Here is a 25544-nt window from a genome sequence, read left to right on the forward strand (position 1 = left end):
GGGCCTGTACATGTGCTTTCTTAAGCAGGGGCGCTGCCTTGTGGGCGCTGCAGGATTTCAGTCCTTGATGGCTTAGTGTGTTGCCAATTAATTTCTTGGTGACTATTGTTGCCTTTGAGGCGGTTTATGTGCAATCTCCATTACTAACTGGAAATATTTGTGTATGTTTACATCATTATTTCTTTTTTTATGTTAAAATGTAAGGATTAGTTGGTATAAAATATGTTTTTTTATTTTTTTATTTAATGGGTGAATATAGTTATCTGGACACAAATGAGATCTAAATTGGCAGGCTTTAGTATAAGGACTTTTTTAATTGATTTACCAGTTCCTTTTGATCTGCTAGAATTTGTGTGTGTGTGTGTGTGTGTGTGTGTGTGTGTGTGTGTGTGTGTGAGAGATATGGGAGACACTGAGCTATTTACCTGTTGTAAATCCAGATGCACAAAAAGGACCACACCAAATACCTTATGGCGGACCTTATGGGGCCGAGGTAATTGGCTGGCTCAGGCTTTTTTAAACCCCATTTTATCCCCTTTAACATACACATTTGATATGTAGTGAATATGGCCATTTGTTCAGGAATAGACAATTTTCTCAGGATAGGACCTTGCATAACTAATGCCCCATTCAAGAGAAGGTGATTACCTGGCCTAATTAAGTTTCTCTCCAAGAGAGGAAGGGTGCTAGCCGTGTTAAATCAAGGGGCTGGGGGGAATTGTCTAATCCTGGATGAGATACGCCTGGAGGGAGGAAAGGGGTTAGATAATTCCACCAATCGGAGTGGCCCTGTGCAAGTCTATGAGAGATGGTTCTTTAATTAGTTTAAGTTTAAACAGATATGGCAGAAGGAGTCAGGAATCTGATCTGGGCCCTCACACAACACCACTGGTAAATATCAGGATATCTCCTAGCACTTGCATTTCTAAATGCTTTTCCTATTTGTTTGTTTTTGCTATTTTTGTATTTTAATGTTTTGAGGAATATACTCTGGATTCCTCTACTTAACCTAGGATTTTCTTCCTTTTGTCTGTACTATAGATTGCTGTGTATTTAGTTTAGACCTTCTTACTACATACCAATATATTTTGTTGTGTTTAAAGCTTTCACTCATGGTCCGAGACCTCTCATTAATCCAAATCATATCTGAGATGTATAAAATCTCAAAATATAACTTGCGGGTAACGATATGGTCCTAGCTGCCTTGAGATTATTGACCATATTCTCCCGTGTAGTTCTGGGCTGATTCCTCATCGTTCTCATGATCATTGAAACTCCACGAGGTGAGTTCTTGCATGAAGCCCCAGACTGATGGGAGATTGACGGTTATTGTGTTTCTTCTTCCATTTGCGACTAATCGCACCAACTGTTGTCACTCTCTCATCAAGCTGCTTGACGATGATCTTGTAGCCCATTCCAGCCTTGTGTAGGTCTATAATCTTATCCCTGACATGCTTGGGCAGCTCTCTGGTCTTGGCCATGGTGGAGATATTGGAATCTGATTGCTTCTGTGGACAGGTGTCCTCTGTCCCTGCCCCCCCCTTTTTTTTTTTTTTTACAATACAAGTAACAAACTTAAATTGGGCACTCCCTTTTAAAGCGCTTCTAATCTCGGCTTGTTACCTGTATAGAAGACCCCTGGGAGCCAGAAATTTTGCTGATTGATAAGGGATCATATACAGTGCCTTGCGAAAGTATTCGGCCGCCTTGAACTTTGCGGCCTTTTGCCACATTTCAGGCTTCAAACATAAAGATATAAAACTGTAATTTTTTTTTTGAAAAATCAACAAGTGGGACACAATCATGAAGTGGAACGAAATTTATTGGATATTTCAAACTTTTTTAACAATTTAAAAACTGAAAAATTGGGCGTGCAAAATTATTCAGCCCCTTTACTTTCTGTGCAGCAAACTCTCTCCAGAAGTTCAGTGAGGATCTCTGAATGATCCAATGTTGACCTAAATGACTAATGATGATAAATAGAATCCACCTGTGTGTAATCAAGTCTCTGTATAAATGCACCTGCACTGTGATAGTCTCAGAGGTCCGTTTAAAGCGCAGAGAGCATCATGAAGAACAAGGAACACACCAGGCAGGTCCCAGATACTGTTGTGGAGAAGTTTAAAGCCGGATTTGGATACCAAAAGATTTGCCAAGCTTTAAACATCCCAAGGAGCACTGTGCAAGCGATAATATTGAAATGGAAGGAGTATCGGACCACTGCAAATCTACGAAGACCTGGCCGTCCCTCTAAACTTTCAGCTCATACAAGGAGAAGACTGATCAGAGATGCAGCCAAGAGGCCCAGGATCACTCTGGATGAACTGCAGAGATCTACAGCTGAGGTGGGAGACTCTGTCCATAGGACAACAATCAGTCGTATACTGCACAAATCTGGCCTTTATGGAAGAGTGGCAAGAAGAAAGCCATTTCTTAAAGATATCCATAAAAAGTGTTGTTTAAAGTTTGCCACAAGTTTGCCACAAGCCACCTGGGAGACACACCAAACATGTGGAAGAAGGTGCTCTGGTCAGATGAAACCAAAATCAAACTTTTTGGTAAAAGCAACACAGTTCATCGCCCTGAACACACCATCCCCACTGTCAAACATGGTGGTGGCAGCATCATGGTTTGGGCCTGCTTTTCTTCAGCAGGGACAGGGAAGATGGTTAAAATTGATGGGAAGATGGATGGAGCCAAATACAGGACCATTCTGGAAGAAAACCTGATGCAAAAGACCTGAGACTGGGACGGAGATTTGTCTTCCAACAAGACAATGATCCAAAACATAAAGCAAAATCTACAATGGAATGGTTCACAAATAAACATATCCAGGTGTTAGAATGGCCAAGTCAAAGTCCAGACCTGAATCCAATCGAGAATCTGTGGAAAGAACTGAAAACTGCTGTTCACAAATGCTCTCCATCCAACCTCACTGAGCTCGAGCTGTTCTGCAAGGAGGAATGGGCAAAAATGTCAGTCTCTCGATGTGCAAAACTGATAGAGACATACCCCAAGCGACTTACAGCTGTAATCGCAGCAAAAGGTGGCACTACAAAGTATTAACTCAAGGGGGCTGAATAATTTTGCATGCCCAATTTTTCACTTTTTTATTTGTTAAAGTTTGAAATATCCAATAAATTTCGTTCCACTTCATGATTGTGTCCCACTTGTTGATTCTTCAAAATAAATGACAGTTTTATATCTTTATGTTTTGAAGCCTGAAATGTGGCAAAAAGTTCAAGGGGGCCGAATACTTTCGCAAGGCACTGTACTTATAAATTGATTTGCATTTTAATGAGGGAAATAACCTTTTTGAAATGCATTTTTTCTGGATTTTCTGCCAATGTACAAAATCAGCAGGGGATCAAATACTGTTTCCCTCACTGTAAGGAAGTCTCCTTATGTTATCACATATCTGTGGCAAAGTAGCAGTGGTATATCAGAAACCAGGATGGATTAAGCACTTCTGACTAGAGAATATCTTTTAACAGTGATGAATTAACCCGGCTGTGGAATCTTTGTCCAGACAACATAGAGGCATGCAAATTAGAAAGCAGGTAAGCCAGGATTTGTTTTGTGCTTTATTACTTTAATGCAATGTGTAACATCTCGTTCCATTTGTTTTAACCTGAAAAGCATTAGTAAAGACCATATGAAATGTATTATTCCTTTTAAGAGCTTGGGATTTGAGTGGATGCATGTGATTTGTATTTGGGTCTGGAGGAATTGGTGATGAAGAACATTGTGTTCGGTCTTTCGGTGGAGGGGGGTTGTTATAGGGAGCATTGTGTAAGTAAAAAATTTTTTTATATATAATTATATAAATATATATATATATATATATATATATATATATATATATATATATATATAATTATATGGACAAAAAAATGGAAGGAGATTCCTTTATTGCCGCAGGTTAAAGCCGGACCGGTTTTTCTAACCTAAGGTGTGTGTGTTTTTTTTTTTGTTTTTTTTGCTGCCATTTTACTGGTGCAGAACTGTTAATAGCTTGCCTGATGGCTGCTCCAGGAACCAGTGGCAGAGCACTGAAGCACCTACGGGCCCCACGGGCTTTGTCAAAAGGTCACATTTTAAGCGCAGTTAGCCAATCTGTCTGCCTGAACTCGGGTCCTGCACGTTAAGTGTGCATGTGTATCCTACCTGTGAATGTGGGTAACATGTTAGATTGGTGGTAGGGCCAGTAAGGGGGCTGTAAAATGGCTTTGAGTTGGGTGCTAGTTTTAAAGAGACACTAAATACACACTGTTTAATTTACATTGTCCCTTCTCTTTCTGTATATGGATGATTTGTTGTGTTTACAAAGTTTCAAATGATTTGTACAGTTTCTGCTAATGCAATGTAGATTATTTTTTATTCAAATAATTAAGAAAAATCTGAGAAAATAACTTTACCCAAGTCCTCAGCAGTCCAATCCCTTTACCTTTTGCAGAATATTAGACTGTTCCTGATGGTTTTCCTGGCGAGTAATAATTTCTTTGCTGCCCTTCTCGTCACCAGGCCATCCTGAGAAAGCTCTGCACTAGGGGTTCCCCCGATCCCACAGCTGAGTCAACTGTAGGAGACGGTCCTGGCGCTTGCTGGACTTCTTTGGGCCCCCTGAAGCCTTCTTCACAAATGCAGTGGAAATGTTTTTTTTATGGCATTAAAGTGGTTGTAAAGCTTCGTGTTTTTTCACCTTAATACATCCTATGCATTTAGGTGAAAAAACACCTTGCACACTCCAGCCCCCCATTTTACTTGCCTGAATCTCCGTGGGCGCGATTCCGCGAGAGTTTCCCCCTAGCTTGAGGCGGCACTTCATTGGATGATGGCAGCGCAGCCATTGGCTCCCGCTGCTGTCAATCAAATCAATGACGTGGCGCACTGGGAGGCGGGGCCTCTGTATCACACGGGAACGCGCAAGCTAACCCCCTTGGGAGAGCGCTTCCCAGAAGGGGGTTAGCTCTTGCGGGGGGGAGCTCAGGGACCCCAGAAGATGAGGATCAGGGCCACTCTTTCCAAACGAACTGCACAGTGGAGGTAAGTATGGTATGTTTGTTATTTTTATATAAAAATAAATAATAAACCTTTACAAACCCTTTTAAGTTACTTTGCATGGCAAAGATGGACTTTGCCAATTTTTTGGGATTATATGCAAATTGCCATCATAAAAACTGAGGCAGCAGACTTTGTGAAATTTAATTTGTCATATTCTCAAAACATTTGGTCACGGGTGTCTTTTTTTTTTTTTTTTTTTTTTTTAAAGCAGACTTTAGTGTCACTTGTGGCATGTAGAGGACTCTTTGAAGGGAGCCAGTCGTAGCTAACATCATAGCCTTATTTTAAACCTTTGCTCTTAACGGTGTCTTCCATATTGTGTTTTAGAGAGTTTATGCCAACGCTGGAACAGTTTTTTGAAGAGGCCATTGAACAAGCAGATCCTGACAACATGGTGGAAAACGAATACAAGTATGTGTCAAAGACACGCAGTCATTGAACAAAATATTAAATTGCACGGTTGTTGTTTTTTTTTTTTTATTATTAGGTGTCATGTAGAGCCTTTTGAAAAGTATTTGTAATCAAGGCAGGACTCTGCTACCTGCCAAAAGAAGCAATTATGTAAAGAAGGCCTGTATTTATTTTAAATTCTCTTTTTTTTTTTTTTTTTTTACATACATACATACATACATACATACATACATACATACATACATACATACATACATACATACATACATACATACATACATACATACAGTCAGTCAGTCAGTACTCCTTGAGTATGCAAACCATAAAACATTTAAAATGGCCATTAGTATACAAATGATTCCAGAATTCTCTCCAACTAAGGTGGATGACGACAAAAAAAAAAAAAACTTGAACCCAGTGTTGTCTTAAAAATTGTGAATATTAAGGGGGTGAATCCTGAGGTGACTGCTTACTTCTGTCTCCCATAAAACACCCTTACCCCCAAGTTCCCTTACTAAATATTAATCCCAAGTACTCTTATCCTGGGGAGAAGGGGGAAAAAAATAAATATAAAAAGAAGAGAGAGAGAAGAGGTCCTGTATTCTAATGCATGATACTCCTTAAGGTCTCCCGGCACCTCAGCACTGAGAACTAAGCGATTGAACACCACTGATCGCTCGGTTCTGACGGCTCCCTGAGCAGAAAGTTGCTGACTGTTAGGCACAGCTCTCTGCTCTGCCCCCTCCTCACTCACTGGAGAGCTGGGCCGTGGAGGAGACTGGAATGGCTGGCTCAGGCTCTCGTCGGCTCGCTGAAAGCCTGAGCCGGGTGTTGGACCAGGGATCTAGGTGGATCCCAACTTCAATTGGCGTGTTGACGTGGCACCTTGACCAACTTTTGTGATGTCAGTAGAGGGCGAACTTCAGCCCGCTCTCTGCTGAAAATGGGTCACAGGTGTGCAAAACTAACTGTACTGACCCCCCCGATCCCATCCCGGCTCCATCCACCACCCTAGTCCATCCTGGCTCCATCCATTTCTCCCCCGATCCCATCCGTTGCCCCTGATCCCATCCCGACTTCATCCACTACCCTGGTCTCATCCTGGCTCCATCCATTCCCAAACATCCCATGCCAGCTCAATCCACAAACCCTGATCCATCCACCACCCCGATTCCCATCCTGGCTCCATCCATTGTGCATACAATCAATTTTACACATTTTTGATAAAATATAAATGTGAGGTTGTGTTGAGTAAATGGATACCAAATGGGTCAACCCTCAAAATGCATGTGCCATGCATTGTCCATAGGCGACGCTTTGAAAGCCTTTTTTTTACAGGTCTTCAGTTTAGAGTAATATTGAATGATGATCCTAGAATTATTGCTCTCTCCGAACACTGCTGTAATGATTAACCAAAGGGTTGGGGAATCCTCACAAAACAATTCATGTCTGTGATTCCTCAGATATTCCTTCTAAGTCTTCTCACATGTGCATTTGCTATGAAATTGATTTCCTTCCAACTACATCAAAAGGTATTAAATCATGTATTTAAAGAATTTAGAAACTGTAGAGCATCTTTTAAAACTGCCATTGAAGTTTTTCCAGAATGAATACCAAGACCTCCTTGTGTGTATTTTTCACCTGCCTTTGTTATTATGGCTTCACACAGCTCTATGTGGAGAGATTTTAAGGGAGTGTTACTGGGACTGTCACCTGTATTCTGTTTCACATGTACAACATGCAATATCTGAATTCCACCAGATGATGATGGTTGGTACTAATATGTATTTTTTTCACAGGGTAGTGAACAACTCAAATTATGGCTGGCGGGCGTTGAGGCTGTTGGCTCGTAGAAGTCCTCACTTTTTCCAACCTACCAACCAGCAGTTTAGGAGTTTACCAGAATATCTGGAGAATATGGTGATCAAGTTGGCCAAGGAATTGCCAGTAAGCTGTTTTTTCTTTTACTGTTTTATTAGGTGAAATCTGTTTGTTTGCTACTAAAACAATGTGTGGGCTGGCCAGTTCTTTCTTTCTTTCTTTCTTTCTTTCTTTCTTTCTTTCTTTCTTTCTTTCTTTCTTTCTTTCTTTCTTTCTTTCTTTCTTCCTTCCTTCCTTCCTTCCTTCCTTCCTTCCTTCCTTCCTTCCTTCCTTGTAATGGTATGCCTTGGTTATCAGGAATTGTGTGGGTTTAATAAAGGATCCTTATAGCAGAGTGTACATTTTGCTGTGTTTTTAAGTGGAGTTGTATTCACCACGCAGTGAATAGAATTGCAGCATTTAGTGTACACTAAACTAATGGGAACTATATACTGTCAGCGTCAAGGAGGGCTCACAATGGGCGATACACTTTTGATTAAATACCGTAAGATAAATCAAAGGTATTAAATAGCAATAAAATATTCATTTGATTTTTTTGTTTTGTCACCTTTTACTTAGACTCCTAAACTACACAAATTGAAGATCAGGGTAAATGAGATAAAGATCATACTGTATATAAAACTTGGTGCTCTCACCATATGGATACTAACCACTCTGTTCTATTAGCCCCCATCAGAGGAAATAAAAACGGGAGAGGACGAAGATGAGGATGATGAAGACAACGAATCTTTATTAAAGGAAAACAATGAAAGTAAGTGTAGCATTACTTCTACCTGCACACGCTTTTCTTTCCAGAAATCCCAGACCGGGAGGCTGTTTTGCTTAACAAATGAAAGAAAAGAAAGGTCTTTGTTTTTATAAGGCCCTTTTCACACGGGTGGGCCGTTTAGGACCTGGACGGATGCTCCGTGCACCTCCTATGGAGCTACGGATGTCAGCGGTGACCTGTCCGCTGACATCCGACCCGCTCTGATCTGCTAAAGTGTGACGGATGAAAACCCTGTTTTCCATCTATCGGATCGGATGAAGGCAGACTCTACAGTCCATCGTTGTCCGATCCCCATAGGGGAGAGCGGCGCTCTGACCTGTCACCTGCCTGCTCAGCAGGGATCGACGGAGCGGTCCCTGCTGAGCAAAGCAGAGCACGGACACGTCCGTGTGAAAGGGCATTAACAACGAATCTTTAGGACTGTTCGTTCCTGCAGTTAAAGTGCCAGCAGTGATCATTAGGGGCCAGTTCATTACATTACAAAGTGTTTCCTCTGTACCTTTTTTGATGCCCTACAATTTTTTTTTGCCAGTTCTCCTATATGCGTTTTATGTTTTCAGACCGATTTGTTTTGCCATTAATTTTTTTCCCACTATCACACATATAACTAATGACTTTATGTAAGCTAATTGTTGATAAATTGGAGACAATTGCGCAGCATTCACAAACTCGCCCTCAAAAATCCTTGGGATTCTTCCCAGAAGCATACACTCTGACTGCAACAAGTTTGAGGATATTAACTGTTTCAAGGATTCCCCCTGGTACCATGTTCACCACCTACACACATGAAAGAAAAGAGGACAAATGCCTCTAATTAGTCTAGTATCTGATACCCAAGACCCTTCTAGCTTTTTAAAACTAAACTTTACAATGCTATCCATTTACCAAAGTCATTATCACTAAAAGGGATTGTAAAGGTAAAAAAAATTCTCAATGGCTTCCATTACCTTAGTGCAGTCCTCCTTCACTTGCCTCATCCTTCGATTTTTGCTTTTAAATGTCCTTATTTCTTCTGAGAAATCCTCACTTCCTGTTCTTCTGTCTGTAACTCCACACAGTAATGCAAGGCTTTCTCCCTGGTGTGGCGTGTCATGCTTGTCCCCTCCCTTGAGGGGGGAGGGGGCAAGCAGGAGAGTCAGGACGCTCTCTATGTTGCAGATAGAGAAAGGAGCTGTGTGTCAGTGGGCGTCCTGACTTTCCTGTATTCCAAAGGAGGGGGCGAGCATGACACTCCACACCAGGAAGAAAGCCTTGCATTACTGTGTGGAGTTACAGACAGAAGAACAGGAAGTGAGCATTTCTCAGAAGAAATAAGGACATTTAAAAGCAAAATCGAAGGATGAGGTAAGTGAAGGAGGACTGCACTAAGGTAAAGGAAGCTATTAAGGAAAAAAAAATTACCTTTACAACCCCTTTAACATGCTTTTCTCTATCTTGCTGACTGTGGTACCATATGCATAACTATGAGCATTCCTGTTGCCATGACCTGATATTATATATAGGATAGAGATTTATTTATTTTTGGTGCCAACTTTATAATATCTGTATAAGTGTCAGTTTACACACTCAGTTTAGTACCCTCAGAGACAGAGCAGGTCCTCAATGGAATAGACAATACCCTGCAGTTATCTAGTGTTATCTAAATTGGTCCATTCAAAGGTTATGCATATAGAGTAGTTTGTAAAGTCATTGTAAACGATCACCTTGTAAAACAAGCTGTTAAGTTTAAAATGGAAATTAATGGCAAATACCTTACCTTTCTTCCCTGTTTTCAGCTGCATTAGAGCTGGGAGGAGAAGCAACAGAACACTGAGCTTCCCAGTGAATGGCTGTGCAGCGGGGGCATGTCAGTGTACTCTCATCCAATAATCAGACTTGTCCTGAGTTCCCAGCATAGAGAACTGACTGTTTAGTGTGGTCAGTTTTGTAATAGGCAAGCAAGGGGACTAGCAGGAACACCAGGGATTTTGCACCAAGGAAACAATACAAACAGAACAGGATACTTTCTCATACAAGTACATGGTACAGCAGGCACATATGAGGAATATGAAATGTTGGGGTAACAAACGCGTTAATAGAATACTGGAAACTGCCTTTCTTGCTTATCTTTAATGGTGCAGAATCCAGAGCCATTTTCTTTTGCCCTTAAAATATTAGAGGCGATTTTTTTTAATTGCACAAAAAAAATGCTTGTATTTGCCTTGTGTGCAATGCTTTTTATTCATGTGTTTTTTTTTCTATGCTATGTTTATTTGAAGACGCAGAAGGAACTTTTAGGGCTGGTTCACACTGCTGCATGGTGCGAGATTGCATGTGATTTTCACCGCACTTCAGTGCAAATCGCATACAGGTCATAGGGCTGAATTCGCATTGCATATGGACCAAACTCGCACAAAACCCCCCCCCCCCCCCCCCCCCTTTTTTTTTTTTTTTTTTCCCGATTTGCAGAGGAATCGGATCGCACTTGATTCCTGTCTGAATTTTCAGATTGTACTGCAATATGCAAACTGATCTAGGGGTGTCATTAACTTTTATTTGACGCTCCCAGCAGGTCGCATAGGGCACTGTAAACTGCCGCTGGGGAGACATGTGATGCGGGAACGTGCAGTGGATTTGCAGTGTGAACTGAGACCAAGACCCATCAGAAGTACACTTGGACACACTGCCTAGCAACATTTAGAAGTTAAACAACCAAGCTGGTGTCACGTTAAAACATAAGTCCCATATAGCTATCACCTCATCCCTATACATGGCTTCAGAACAGTAAAGGTATTAACATGCACCTCATAGCGCCTGCTAAATAGGGACACATGCATGCATCAAAGCAAAAACAACGTGCCACCCAATTCTGCACATGCGTTTTCAGGATGGTATTCATGTAGGGTTGAATCGTCCCACATTTACCCCCTACCCCTTAACTACACAAGTTTGTTTAAAGTTACTACATTTTTGGTGATTTTTTTTAGATGCATATAAAACTTTTTGATGCAACAATGTGTGCTCTAAACTTATTTGCAGGTCCAGAAGTCCAGCAACAGAATCTAGTCTCTGGTGAGCTGATGGAAGCACTTGCCACCAAGCTTGGAGAGCACTGGAAAACACTGGCTCCTTACTTAGAAATCAAAGCATCGGACATGAAGGTTATTGAATCGGACAGTGAAGACGTGAAAATGAGGGCAAAATTGTTACTTATCGCTTGGCAAGATCAAGAAGGGGCTCGTGCCACCACTGAGAATCTTATTTCAGCTTTAAATCTGGCTCATTTAAATGAACTGGCAGAAACCTTAGCCAGTGATGCAGAAAGTTGCACACAAATCTAGCAAGGTGAATCTATTTTGTAGAAGTAAGTTTTTATTTTTTTTAAATCTCATTCCCTAGCTGGTACCGCTGTCATGTGACACATTGCTGTGCAATGCATTTTCCTTGCTACCAGCATGCAAGACTTTAGCTGGATACCTTTTTTTTTTTTTGTTTTTTTTTGTGACAGATTTGTATGTACATGTAATAAATAAAATAAAAAAAAGACTTGGTTAATGTGTTTTTACCTAAAAATGTGACTGTATATTCATTGATAAAATAGGATATTTTTTTTTTTGTACTTGCCATAATCTCTTTTTTTTTTTTTTTTTTTTTTTTTTGGAGTTCATTGAAGGACACGGGTAGCCTTTTACCTGCAGGCTTTACTACCATCTATTGGACACGGGCAAACTGTAGGCCAGCCCACGAAACCTCTCCTACTACTAAAATACCCTATATGGCACTGCTTAAAGCCTCCGGCATACCATCTCACAGACTCCCTCTCTGCTTCAGATGCTGGTCCCTCAAAAAACAAGTCCTGTTCCGTCCATCCACAGCAATACGAGGCCCTGGGCAGCACTCTCATCAACTACGAGTAAATGCTACAGCTACAGTTCCCATCTGTTGGCCACACCCCTCTGATGTGTTTCATCTTCATTAGGTTTAACCACTTCCCGGCCTATGGCCGATTTACGTCCGGGAAGTGGTTATGAAATCCTGACAGGACGTTCTAGAACGTCCTGCAGGATTTCATGCCGCGCGCGCCCGTGGGGGCGCGCATCGCGGCGATCGGTGATGCGGGGTGTCAGTCTGACACCCTGCATCTCCGATCTCGGTAAAGAGCCTCCGGCAGGGACTCTTTACCACGTGATCAGCCGTGTCCAACCACGGCTGATCACGATGTAAACAGGAAGAGCCGCCGATGGCTCTTCCTCACTCGCGTCTGACAGACGCGAGTAGAGGATAGCCGATCGGCGGCTCTCCTGACAGGGGGGGTTAGCGCTGATTGTTTATCAGCGCAGCCCCCCCTCGGATCGCCACACTGGACCACCAGGGATGCCCACCCTGGAGCACCAGGGTGGGCAAAAAAAAAAAAGCCAAAAAAAAAAAAAAGTCTAAAAAATAAATAAAGAAAAAAGATGCCAGTCAGTGCCCACAAATGGGCACTGACTGGCAACAATCAGTGCTGCCACCCCAGTGTCCATCAGCGCCACCCCAGTGTCCATCAGCGCCACCCCAGTGTCCATCAGCGCCACCCCAGTGTCCATCAGTGCCACCCCACAGTGCCCATCCATGCCCAGTGCCACCCATAAGTATCCATCAGTGCCGCCTATGAGTGCCCAGTGCCGCCTATGAGTGCCCATCAGTGTCGCATATGTGTGCCCATCAGTGTCGCATATGTGTGCCCATCAGTGTCGCATACCAGCGCCGCCAATCAGTGCCACCTCATCGATGTACATCAGTGCCATCTCATCGGTGCCCATTAGTGCCGCCATATCAGTGCCCGTAATTGAAAGAGAAAACTTATTTACAAAAAAATTAACAGAAAAAAATAAAAACGTATTTTTTTTTCCAAATTTTCAGCCTTTTTTTAGTTGTTGCGCAAAAAAAAAATCAAATACCACCAAAAGAAAGCTCTATTTGTGGGGAAAAAAGGACGCCAATTTTGTTTGGGTACAGTGTAGCATGACCGCGCAATTGCCATTCAAAGTGCGACAGTGCTGAAAGCTGAAAATTGGCTTGGGCGGGAAGCTGCGTAAGTACCTGGTATGGAAGTGGTTAAACATGGAGGTACTGAAATTATTAAACTTAAAGCGGACCTTCAGTAATTTTTTTCGACTTCAAACTATTAAATCTTCTGCCTTTTTAACTTTTGGATAAAGCCTTTTTTTATTTTTTTCTGCCAGTAAATACCTTTTTATCCTGTTTCTTATCTGGTCATTGGCTTAGGTTTGTGATTTCATGCACAGCTCTCTCTGGTAAGAGTTTGCCAGGAAGAAGGGGGGTCATAAGAGGGCCAATGAGAGCTGCAGAGCTGGAAGTGTGCCTTTTGTGTAAATACAGTAAGTGAACAGGCAGCGGCTTCTTCAGCTGCCCACAGGTAAAATGGTTGTAGCCAGACTTGGTGGAGGGAGATTTCTGCAGCATATTTGGCAAGTACAGAATAGCAGTATATATATAAAATATGCAAAGTGGTTGGAGGGAAGCTTCAGAATGGCAGACTGCAGTTCCTCTTTAACCACTTGCAGCCCAAGGACATCCTGGACTTTAGAGTGGGAATATCTGCATGATACCTTCAGCTGCACGCATCATTCAGATATCGTCTTTTACAGCTGGCAATTCTGTGCACTGTAAGAACAATCATAGCAGCAGTTTGATTGTTCTTACAGGCGACGGGAGGTGACATTCCTCCGGTGCTTCTACCGGCTTGCCCATGCCAGCAGGAGAATAATGAATTGGCTGCTGCCGGAAGTTAAGCATAGATTTCTGGTGACCCATCTCTATGACCCTTGAAGGGCCAGACGCAACTTTACGTGTAGAAGTAAAATAAACGATAAAACTGTATTTAAAGCGTCCCCGCATACAGAAGCGAAAGCATACATGTCGCACCCACACATGTAAACGGCGTTCAAATGGCACATGTGAGGTATCACCTCGTGTGTTGGCCAAGAGCAACAATTCTAGCCCAAGACATCCTCTGTAACTAACTCTAAACTGGTAACCTGTAAAAAAAATCGCCTAATGGAGATTTTTAAGTACCAAAGTTTTGGCGCTATTTCACAAGTGTGCGCAATTTTAAAGCATCACATGTTCGGTATCTATTTACTCGGTGTAATATCTTTCACAGTCTACTAAAAAATTGGGCTAACTTTTTTACTGTTTGTTTCATGAAAAAAAAATCCCCCCAAAAAAAGTTTGAAAAATTACTTTGCAAATACTGCATGACGTAAAAAGTTGCAACGACTGCCATTTTATTCCCTAGAGTCTTTTCAAAAAAAAAAAAATCAACGTTCTGAGTAATTTTCTAGCAAAAAAAAAAAAAAACAGCAGAATTCGGGACATTACATATGTACAGGGGTGCCACTTCATCTCTTCACACATAGAGATGTAGGCCCTCCATGTACGATGGTAAATCTTTCGTGAAGTGGACTTCTGTGCCCGTAGCATGGTAGAAATTACCGGGCCCAACAGGCCTCGTTCCTTCAACACCTGGCTCTCAACAGCCACGCCGTCAAAGCCAGCGACTGTAAAGCAGGGTGAAAGATAAGACCTGCTGTTCCAAGGTCCTCTCTCAGGGGGTAGACGCCAGGGGCCGTCTGCCACCAGACGCACCAGGGACGGCGCGGCCAATCCAGGGCGATCAGGATTGTTGGTATCCCCTCGGCTTCCACCCTGCGTAGCAGGCGAGGAAGAAGCTGGAGGGAAGGCGTTTATTAGGTGGTAGTGACCCCAAGGCGCTACCAGCACATCTGCCCACGGGTCCCTCGATCTGGTCACAAATCGTGACACCTTCCGATTGAGACGGGACGCTAGAAGCTCCTTGTCTGGAGTGCCCCATTTCTTGCACAGAGTCTGAAACACCTCCAGGTGCAGCGATCATTCTCCTTGGTCCAGCTTTTGGCGACTTAGAAAGTCGGCTTGCCAATTCAGCACCCCCGGAATGTACATCGCTGACAGAGCTGGAATGTAGCTTTCGGCCCAACGGAGGATGTGGGCGACTTCCGTCGCCGCAGCCGAGCTTCGTGTGCCCCCCTGATGATTGACTTATGCCACGGCCGGGGCGTTGTCGGACTGGATTCTGACCGGTAGGCCCAGAGACCACTTGGAGAGACATAACTTGATCGCTCGGAGCTCCAGTACATTGATCGGAAGACGGGACTCCTCCTGAGTCCAACACCCCTGGGCTGACTGGACACCCCACCAGCCGGGGAGGCTGGCATCAGTTGTGATCACTGTCCAGTGACACGGCAGAAACGATTTTCCGTTCCTGAGTACCAGAGATGTCAGCCACCACACTAGGGAGGACTTGGTCAGTCGACTCACCCGAATCTGGTAATCCAGAGACGAAGGAAGCTTGTTCCATAGTGACAGAATCTCCTTCTGCAACACTCGAGTGTGGAATTGGGCATACAGCACTGCCTCGAAATAGGCCACCATCAGACCCAGTACTCATGCAAAAGTGAAGCAACGCCCATTTCTGGGTCACCAACCGCTGCACCGCAAAATGCAGAGTCTGCTGGGAGGAAAACTTTTCCCTCCAAAGAATCCAGGATCAACCCCAGATACTCCAGCTGCTGAGACGGTACTAGTACTGACTTCTGTATATTCAGTAGCCAACCAAATTCCCGGAGGGTCTGACAGGTGATAGACCCGTCCTCTTCTAACTCCGAGCTTGAGGAAGCTCTCAGAAGAAGGTCACTAAGGTATCCCACGATAGCGGAAGCCCCTTCCACAGGCAACGTGGTAGCTTTGTTCAGCCTGGACACAGGGGGGTCCACTGACGGAGATTTCCCCCCCAAAAAAGTGGGTAACGAACTGCAAAGTACTTTGGTACAGCAAAAGCTTTCTGCGGCTGATCCCATTCCTTGTATGACAAGTCGTCCAGATACGGAACACAAGGAAACACTTTTGCGGTGCGGGGTGGCTTGCGGAACCCAAAAGGGACCGGCGTGTCTGATGCCTCCGCCAAATCCTCAAGTTTTAGAGTATCCCGCACCGCAGTGATAAGAGCTCCAACAAATTCCTGATCCTGCTTTGACCCTGAAGCAGAATCATCCTCACTGTCCGCGTGGGTTAAGTCTGCATCCTCTGACATGACAGAATTGTGGTCAAAAGCAGAAGCAGCACCTGATTCTGCGTCAGACATCCCCAGAAGCAGGCTCAGGGAGGGGGTGCTTTTTACCCCCCTTCTGGCCACTAGCCGCTTCCATCCTGGCAACAAATGCCTCCAGGACTGCCGTCACAGCATCCAGCGAGGCCGCAGGGGCACTAAGGGTTAACGCTGGCATGATTGGGGAAGAAGCCTCACATGAGGGCCCTGGTGGTTCAGACTCCATGCTGTCCACCACAAAAAATTGCCACCTTAGTCTGCAGACCCAAAACTGACCCACCGGTCACCCTCCTGGCTGATACAGAGAGCGGGGACTCACCACCCAGAACAGGCTGTACCGCAGAGCTGAGAAAAGTGCTGTCTGTGCCGTCTCCTCAGAGAAGAAACTGCGGTGTCCACGCCGTTATTCCAGGCACTAGAGGCCAAAGAATTTCTAAAATGGCCACCAACATGCACAAAACAGCATGCGGGCTACAGTAAAATGAAAGAATTTTTTTGACCACTAGTGGTAGAGGGAAAAAAAAAAGTAAGTAAAATGGCCACAGATATATAGAGCCATGGCTCCGGCAAAATGGCAGCCATACACGTGCAGTTACACAGTAAAAAAACACAGACCGAGCACCTCAATAAAAAATACTAGCCCAGTAAAACACACAGTACCCCAACAGCAGCAGAGCCCCCCCAGGTGGACCCACACCTCAAAGCCACCACCCAGAAACGGGGAAGGAGGGAGAGGAAAAGGGAGAGAGGAAAGCAGGGCGGACCCTCAGTCGACCTCCCCAGAAATGCACCAGCCGAAATCACCCCGCCAAGGTAAGGGGACACTACTTACCCATCCTGCGACCACCGGCTGGAGGCATTCCAGACAGAACCAATGCTCGCTTGCGGCATGGCTGTCAGCCCGACACACTGTGACACAGCCATAGAGACCGGTCATATGTGCGCCCTGGAACATGTAGTTCACCGGCCGCCCCTGGAGCAACGGGGCATGTCGTGGACGGCCTAGTTATAGACCAGCACACGCTCGATGGGAGGACTTCCAGGATCAAGATCCAGCATGTCACCCAGTCGGCAGTTGATAGTAGATCCCAGGAACAAAAAATAAATAAAGGTGAAAAAAATCTCCAGAGCGCATGGACTCCAGAAAAGGCCAAGCTCTCCTGATGCTAGGCAGATTAAAACTGAGGCTGGATGCTTCCAGAGAGTGGGATGTACTAAGAAGTGTTTTTAACACTTAATGTGCGGTTTTTTTCTGCCTAGTCTCTCCCAGAGAAAAGGTACATAACCTAAGGTCATTGCTGCTGTGTCCGTCCATGAACGAAAGAGAAAGTGGTCTGGTCTTTGACCAGCAATATGGTCCGGGGCTTAAGTGGTTAAGACAGTGGAATACATACTGTCATGCCCATCCATGTATTCCTCTTAGAGTCTGAAGAAGGATGTTTTGACTTTTGAGACTGCGCATTGACAGATTTTAACCCCTTCGCAGGGTAAATGGAAATACTCCTTTTGAGTGTATTGGCCACTTGCTTAATAAATTGGACAACCTGGTCGTAATCCTCATTGCTGGTTGCTTAAACAAAGCAAGATTCACACAGTCACGTTTCTCCACATCTTCCCCTTTTAGGCTGGGTTCATACTACACAACTTTCATCCTACTTTGCTCTGCGACATTGGTCTTACATCCATCCGACTTTCATGAACAGGATACTACTTTGATCCGACTTTGAGATATTCTAACTTGTTCTTTGACCAATCAAAACAATCCCACTGTGAGATAAATTCTTTTTACTTTTGCTGTAATCACATGTCGGATGTCAAAAGTCGGATGGTAAGGACAAGGCTCCTACTTCAATGATATTCAATGGGCTGACGTAGGATCAAAGGTGGACCAAAGTAGTACAGGGAGCATTTTCAAAGTCGGACCGACTTGAGATGGCTCTCATAGGGAAACATTGATTTTCACACATAATGCGACATGAGCTCCCAATGTCGGAGCGTTTGTCGGACAAATGTGAACCCAGCCCGAGTGTCAAGAGGCTGATTTGCCTGGGAAGGCTATTAGACTGGTCATTGCCAGAACATATAGCTATATAAAGCAAGATTCATACCTCCATGTTTTCTTTATTGAAGAGCCCGAAGAAGGCCTTTTGCTACGAGACTGGTCATTACCAATAGATAACCTGCTCACAGGGTTTTGCATGCCATTTGTCAAATCGGCCCATAAAAATAATTAAAGGCAGTAAAATAGTTTGCTCAGTAACAAGCCCTCAAGGGTTAACCACTGCTAGAGAGAGGTAGAAGCTTCCATCTACAGCCCTGATTCACCAGGTGGTTAATGAACTAAACCGAGCCCTGCCAGGAATCAGGACATATTGAAAGAGTTTTGTTCAGAAGAGCAACAAAAAGGTAAAAATTTACAACAGAATCACAATAATATTCTGCAATGTACACAAACCAAGGGTAGACTTCATAAACATGCTTCTCACCCCCCCCCCTTTTTTTGGGGGGGGGGGGGTGAAAAACTAGAAAGAATAAAGAGCTGTGCCGACATGGAGCCCTCAGGAAAGATTAAAATAGATGTAAAGTTGAAAAAATTATTGAAGGCCTGCTTTAAAAACACAAGTGCATCCTTTACCCGAATAGTAAGCACCCTTTTTAAATGAGACATGAGAAATTTTTGTTTTACACTGCAAAGTTGTAGAAAGGCATCCAGCCTCATAGCACTTTAGCCAAAAAACTTCAGGTGCTTGTATTGGGAGGGGTTATCCTGAGCTGGTCTAAGTTTTTTTTTTTTTTTTTTTTAGAGTGTTCAATCCTCCTGTAGGGGGCAGCATAATGCAAAGGTAAGATTTCCTGTGTCCCTCAATGGACAAGAAAGACATTTTGTTTTATGTGTAAACTTTATATCCAATGACAAAGCAGCTAGTTACTACTGAAAATGTTCAACTGTATTATTTAATTTATGTTTAGACAAAACATTGTGTATTTAGAATGGTCTGTAATAAGAGCCATATTGCAGAGCAGGCCTGAATCCGATTTATTTTCCAAATATTTTTATGCTAGATGTAAATGCCCCATTCACTAGAACAGGCAGAAAGATATTCAAATAAAAGGTAATTGGAGACAGGGGATTGATCATAATTTTATTCTGAAGTCACTGAGATGCCAGCAACAACCTGGACCAGAGAGTCAGCTGAGGCTGGACACGATGCGAGTGTGGCCACGTTGTCAGTCATGGGAAGCAGCACTGTTACAATGAGGCAACACATATCCTTTTCTCCTTCCTGGCAGTACTGTCAGATAAGGCAAGGATGGTAAGTACTGTGGTATAAACCATGCAATGGTAACAATGGATGAGTTGTAGGTGTGCAATAAATATTTTTTGGCCTCTGTTCCAGACATTGACAGTAAAAAAACAAACCAAAAAAAGAAATATATATAGTTTTAGCACCACTGTGCAGTGGCAGGCCATTTGGCATAGTCAGATTCCAATTTAAAAAAATTTAAGACGTGGTAAGAAAATATTTTAAACTTGACACAATTTTCTCAGTAGAAATGATGTGGATTCTCAAGCTTTGCAGGACATGGTGAATTGAACTATACAATTCACAACTTTGTCTAAAACAAAGAGTTCAGGGGCAGGAGATTCTAACTGTGGAACATTTATTTCACACCTAAGAAAAAAATAATGACTAAAACAGCAAAACGTCATTATTGTTCAGTGTCTTCAGAAGCTGCGATTCTTCGGGGTCCATAAAGTAGAACATAAGCTATATGCCAGTCTCCGCCTCCAGACAGCCTTAGTATATCTTCGGGAGAGACAATGCTCACTTTGTCATCGTCAAACTTAATCCATTCATCTAAAAAGGAGAGAAGTAGATACAGTGTGTAAGAAAAGCAACATAGCCACTTCAAAATAAGCAACACCTAAATGACATTTCTAGGGTACATACACATTTCACTCACTGCTCAGAAAGGAATTTTCTTTGACACTACAGACATAGGCATCAATATGGAAGGAGCCTTGCATGTATTGTCATCTGAGGCTCAACGGCTTGGTGCAGACATTATTATTACTATACAGGCTTTATATAGGACCAACAGTTTACACAGCACTTTACAACATGATGGCAGACAGTAGTTACAATACAATTCAATACAGGAGGAATCAGAGGGACTCTCTCCTTAGAGCTTACAAATCTAGGAGGAGGGGTCAAGTGATACAAAAGTTAATAACTGAGGGATGAGATGGAGAAATTCAAAGTACAGTTGTTAGGTGGGGGCAGGATAGGCTTCTCTGAAGAGGGTTTTCAGGGATGGCCTAAAAGCAAACAGAGTTGGAGATAAAATCAGACAGACTGGGGTAGGGAGTTCCATAGGATGGAAGAGGCTCTGGAAAAGTCCTGGAGGCGAGCATGGGACGAGGTAGCTAGAGAGCAGGAGGTCTTGGGAGTAACGAATAAAACGATTGGATTGGTATTTTGAGACCAGGTCAGTGATGTAGCTGGGGGCCAAACTGTGGATGGCTTTGTAAGTGGTTTAGTATTTTGAACTTGATTTGTTGGGTGAGCGGAAGCCAGTGGAGGGATTGACAGAGGGGTAGCAGACACGGAGTGGTTGGTAAGGTGGATGAGCCAGGCAGCAGCATTTCCGATGGACTGAAGGGGAGATAGACTATGAAGAGGTAAGCCAATGAGAAGGGAGTTGGAAGTAGTTGAGGCGAGAGATGACCAGGGAGTGAACTAGGAGCTTTGTGGTGACATTGGTTAGAAAGGGGCGTATTTTGGAGCTGTTGCGGAGGTTGAGGTGGCAAGATTTGGACAGTGACGGGATGTGGGGCCTACAGAATAGATCACACCTAGCATCTTGGCATGCAGGGATGGGCTGATAGTTGTGCCATTGATCTTGATAGAGATCAATGGAAGGAGCACGTGGGGGAGGAAATACAAGCTCAGTTTTGGAAAGATTGAGCAGATTAAACATCAGATTTAAGCCAGATCTGCATAGTTTTTCATTGAGACATGTATGTTTTGGGTAGCTGCATGCTAATAAAAGACACTGCATTTTTACTGTGGATTACAATTCTAAATGTGTGAAGATAACATGGTGACCAGACACAAATGAGTATGTACCCTAAAAAGAAGAGATTAGGCAGCTGCAGGAAAAGTTACCTTGTTTCCTTTTAACCCATGAAACATAGTGCCCTGATGAACTTGATCTTCCCTGGTGTGTAAGAACTGCCTGCAGTTCATAGAAACCACAATTATTAGACCCAAGATCTACAAAACAGAAAGAAAGATTTCATTTGTTACATTTCTGCCCAAGAACAGAACAGTCACCAAGAACATTACAAAATACTGTAGCTGCTGACTTTTATCAAACATGCACTGGCCAGTGCAGTGCTTAACCCGGGCCAGTGCTTCATGGATCTTGGGGTCCCTTGCACCATTATCGCAGATGTGGGTGCCTTCTTGGTGCTTCCTACTGTGAATGTGCGAGTAACACTGCGCTCCCTAACTTAACCCGCAGGGGGGGAAACGGGACTTCCCTTTTTCTGTGACGTTCTGCTTTAAGAACACAGAGCAGATCGTTTGCACCCCTTTTGTTAATGAACAGGATCTGCTTCATTTTCTCACCGTTATAACCCCCATTGAGTCTGAGCCGCCAACCCCAACTCAGAGAACCCCACAAGTATTCTTATATACAGCAGCTTATCTCCCAATGTTGCCAAGATGTAGCGTCTCTGACCTTTCCAAAGAAATCATACAATGCTCATCAGTTGCTCCATTTGTTGTATTTAGTAAATACAGTGGAACCTCGGATTGTGAGTAACGCGGTTAACGAGCGGTTCGTAATACGAGCAATACATATATATTTTTTTAATCCTGACTCTGTTTGCGAGTGTTATCTCGCAATACAAGCAGGATTCAAGACTCTACGGTGTGCAGTACCGCGTTTGGCCAGGGGTGCTGGAGACGCTCGGAAATGCTCTATTACGAGTGTTTCTGAGGACAGTCGAACGATCCTTGAGTTTTTCCAAGTCTCTCCAGCGCCCCCATCCCCATGCGGTATTGCATGCCATAGAAGTCAATGTGGAATAAATACATTTTCGTCTCCATTGACTTCTATGGGGAAACTTACTTTGATATGCGAGTGCTTTGGATTACAAGCATTCTTCTCCTGGAACGAATTATGCTCTTAATCCAAGGTTCCACTGTATATTGCTTGGTAATGCAAGTCTCTGAAAGCATTTTTTTGCTAAAAGTTGCCATTTTAAAAAGGTTTGCCATGTCTAGTGCCTCTGAAATGTTAAAAGTCACTTTTCATCTAGCTTTGTTCTTGTAATGTTATCAAATTATTTTATTTGTAATAAGTTCTTACCTTCAGGAAAGGCAAACGGTTCAAATTTTACTTCTTTTTGTATCCCTTGAATAACCTACAATACACAAAAGGACATTATATAAACTGTGCATAGGCTATTACGGTTAAATGCAATGTTAATTTAAGTGAAGCTAAAGCTGAAATCTGGGCTACAAAAATATATTATCTAAATACAAGAAGCATGTGCACTCCTTTATTCTTGGTGTTCTTTGTAAATGTCTTCAACATCTGTACAGGACTTCTGTAATAAAAAGGTCACTGCCGTTCTCTGTCATTTTGCAGACACACTGGTCTTGGCTCTTAGGCCCCTTTCACATTGAGGAGTTTTTCAGGCGGTACAGCGCTAAAAATAGCGCTGCTATCCCGCCTGAAAAACTCCTGCCCAGCTACCTCAATGTGAAAGCCGAAGGGCTTTCACACTGAGAGAATGCGCTGGCGGGAGACAAAAAAATCTCCTGTCAGCAGCATCTGAGGAGCGGCGTGTATACCGCTCCTTCACCGCTCCTTCCCATTGAAAACAATGGGAAACCGCGGCAATACCGCCCGCAATGCGCCTCTATATAGGCGCATTGCGGGCGGTATTAACCCTTTATCGGCCGCTAGCGGGGGTTAATACCGCACCGCTAGCGGCTGATTTCCACGGCAATCCCGGCGGTATAGCGCCGCTACTTTTAGCGGCGTTATACCGCCACCGCGGCTCCCGCCCCGGTCTGAAAGGGGCCTTACTTTTCAGCAGGCAGTCTGTAGCGAGTGAACCTGATGGGTCTGCAATCGTCACAGACTATGTGCACCTCATTGATTAGGTCACTACTTTTACAACGTGAGATTTCAGTTCCCAATACAACGTGGTGCACACAAAGCAGATTTATAGCTATTGCGGAGTATTTAAATATCGTGCCAGGAGTTCAGCTTTAACTTATATTTAAAAAGGATAACACCCTCCAAAATACTTGTATTTTAAAAGGTGAAGTAGGTAAATCCAATTTGAATCTAAAGCCTCATACACACGATCAGACTTCCATCTGACTTTTCCGTGGATTTTGGTCCAAAGTGGCATTGTCTGTGAACTTGTTCTGCATAAACACGGCAGAACATCTTCAGACAACTTTCACCAAATCACGTGTTTTTTCAGCTCTTTACCGCCACCTTTTGGGCAACTTCTGCTATTGTTGTCTGATCTTTAGCATTGGTTCTGAGCATGCGTGTTTGTCCGATGGACTTGTGTACATGATCGGGTTAGCCTCCATCGGACATTTGTTGCCAAAAAGTTTGAAAGCATTCACACCGAATATTTGTCTGATGAAAAAGCACACAGACAGTCGGATTTTCCGATTAAACACGTCCATTGGACCGTTGTTGTCAAAAAGTCTGATCGTGTGTATGGGCCTTTACTCTAGCCAATGTACACTAGACACAATGTATAACAGACTTCTTCCACATAACTGCCCCAGCCATAATAAAGCTGAAATGATTGTACCACAGTCCCCTGAGGAATCATCTCATTTCAGCCTTAAGTGCCGGTTCACACTGCTGCAGCTTGTAATGCGACTGGAGTTCAAAATCGCATGACAAATCACACCCCATTAACGGCTATGGAACTGTTCTAAATCGGTGCGACTTCAGTTCCTGCACTACTTTTGGGCGACTTCATTGCAGCTTGCACCGACTTCTGTTGAAGTCACACAGGAGGTTGGCTGTCGAAGCCAAAATAGATGTGGACCGGCACTAAGGGAGTAAATGAAGACAACTACTGCAGCGAGATTCTGTTATTACAATCTGTGAGCAATACTCAAACCAAACTTCGTACAACCAATTGTATGAAAATAGTCTATAACAAGACAAATGTTGTTAGAAAATACTTCAAAATTCCATTTGCTTTTAAACATTCAATTTTGCAATGAATGGACTTTACTAAACAAAAACTGCATTCATTGTAAATTCATTTGGTCAAAAAAAAAAAAAAAAACATTTTCATTCAGCTTCCTCAAAATTTCCTCATCACTGAAAACGAACATTAATTTAACTGCAAATTACAATTAGAAAACGCAAACTTTTTTTTTACAAATGAAACATTTTTAAAACAAAAATCTACTAGCATATAGCCAGCTTAAATAAGAACTCCGGAATAGTGGTTAAACCTGTACAATAGCCCCTTATAACAATTGGTTAAGGAGGAGGCATCTCATAAGCCGCAACATCACTTCCTGTTAGCGTTTGTCACCACATACTAACTGATCATGGGAGTCTACTGAAAGACTGCACCCAGCAACAGATGAATAGTCTATGCAACCATGTGGTGGATATTATCAGATCTTCAGATTGATTGGGAAATGGGGAGGCATGGGCGAGAAGACAATCCTAGATAAATAAGTTGGGTACTCTTACCATGTGACGTGGATCCAAGTACCTTTCGGTCTGAGTCATATATTTCACTTCCATTTCTGTCACATATTTTTCTGTATGTTTTAGTGCTAGCAGCTACCCCACTTTCATTTAGCAGCGTGGTAATTCCCCCCCCCCCCCCCATATTCCACCACATACTAAGACTACAAATCCCATCATGCTCTGGGATTTAGAGTTTAAATGTGTAGCAATGTGGGCAGGATTGTGATACGGTTTAAACTCCTGGGTCCGATTGCTGAAGCAAGCGGTGGTGTAATCACGTCAGCGCTCAGTTTACCAAGCACTGCAATGGGGAATCTACAAGACCAGTTGCCAAGGGAACAGAGTGCACAGCAATCAATCTAATGAACTCTAGATAATAGGGATCAGAGGGTTTTCCACAGAACAAAGAAGGGTGGGTTACTGACTGCAAAGTAACATCAAGGAATCCTTTAGACATAGAAGTACCTGTATACATATAGTATAAAAAGACATAGAAGCACCTGTATACATATAGATAATACTACA

At 43.2% G+C, this 25544-nt stretch overlaps 2 protein-coding genes across 3 annotated transcripts in view; one reads left to right on the forward strand and one right to left on the reverse strand.

Annotated features, from left to right (window-relative positions):
• The window catches only part of THOC1 (THO complex 1), a 33716-nt gene extending 22117 nt beyond the window's left edge, over window positions 1–11599 (forward strand). Inside the window, exons 17-22 of one of the 2 annotated variants that reach the window (XM_040354042.1) lie at window positions 3495–3560; window positions 5392–5475; window positions 7275–7422; window positions 7915–7944; window positions 8023–8107; window positions 11144–11599. In XM_040354042.1, coding sequence (XP_040209976.1) covers window positions 3495–3560; window positions 5392–5475; window positions 7275–7422; window positions 7915–7944; window positions 8023–8107; window positions 11144–11445 — 715 coding nt within the window. In that variant the 3' untranslated portion in view covers window positions 11446–11599. The remainder of the gene's footprint in view (window positions 1–3494; window positions 3561–5391; window positions 5476–7274; window positions 7423–7914; window positions 7945–8022; window positions 8108–11143) is intronic. The other variant, XM_040354043.1, reaches the window with a different exon arrangement.
• Window positions 11600–19382: 7783 nt separating this feature from the next.
• Window positions 19383–25544, reverse strand: part of USP14 (ubiquitin specific peptidase 14) — a 42943-nt gene continuing 36781 nt past the window's right edge. The window contains exons 14-16 of the mRNA XM_040354044.1: window positions 22635–22689; window positions 21425–21532; window positions 19383–20113 (exon numbers count right to left, since the gene is read on the reverse strand). Coding sequence (XP_040209978.1) covers window positions 19965–20113; window positions 21425–21532; window positions 22635–22689 — 312 coding nt within the window. The 3' untranslated portion in view covers window positions 19383–19964. The remainder of the gene's footprint in view (window positions 20114–21424; window positions 21533–22634; window positions 22690–25544) is intronic.

The sequence above is a fragment of the Rana temporaria genome, chromosome 5, assembly GCF_905171775.1.
Source record: "Rana temporaria chromosome 5, aRanTem1.1, whole genome shotgun sequence".
NCBI classification, from domain to species: domain Eukaryota; kingdom Metazoa; phylum Chordata; class Amphibia; order Anura; family Ranidae; genus Rana; species Rana temporaria.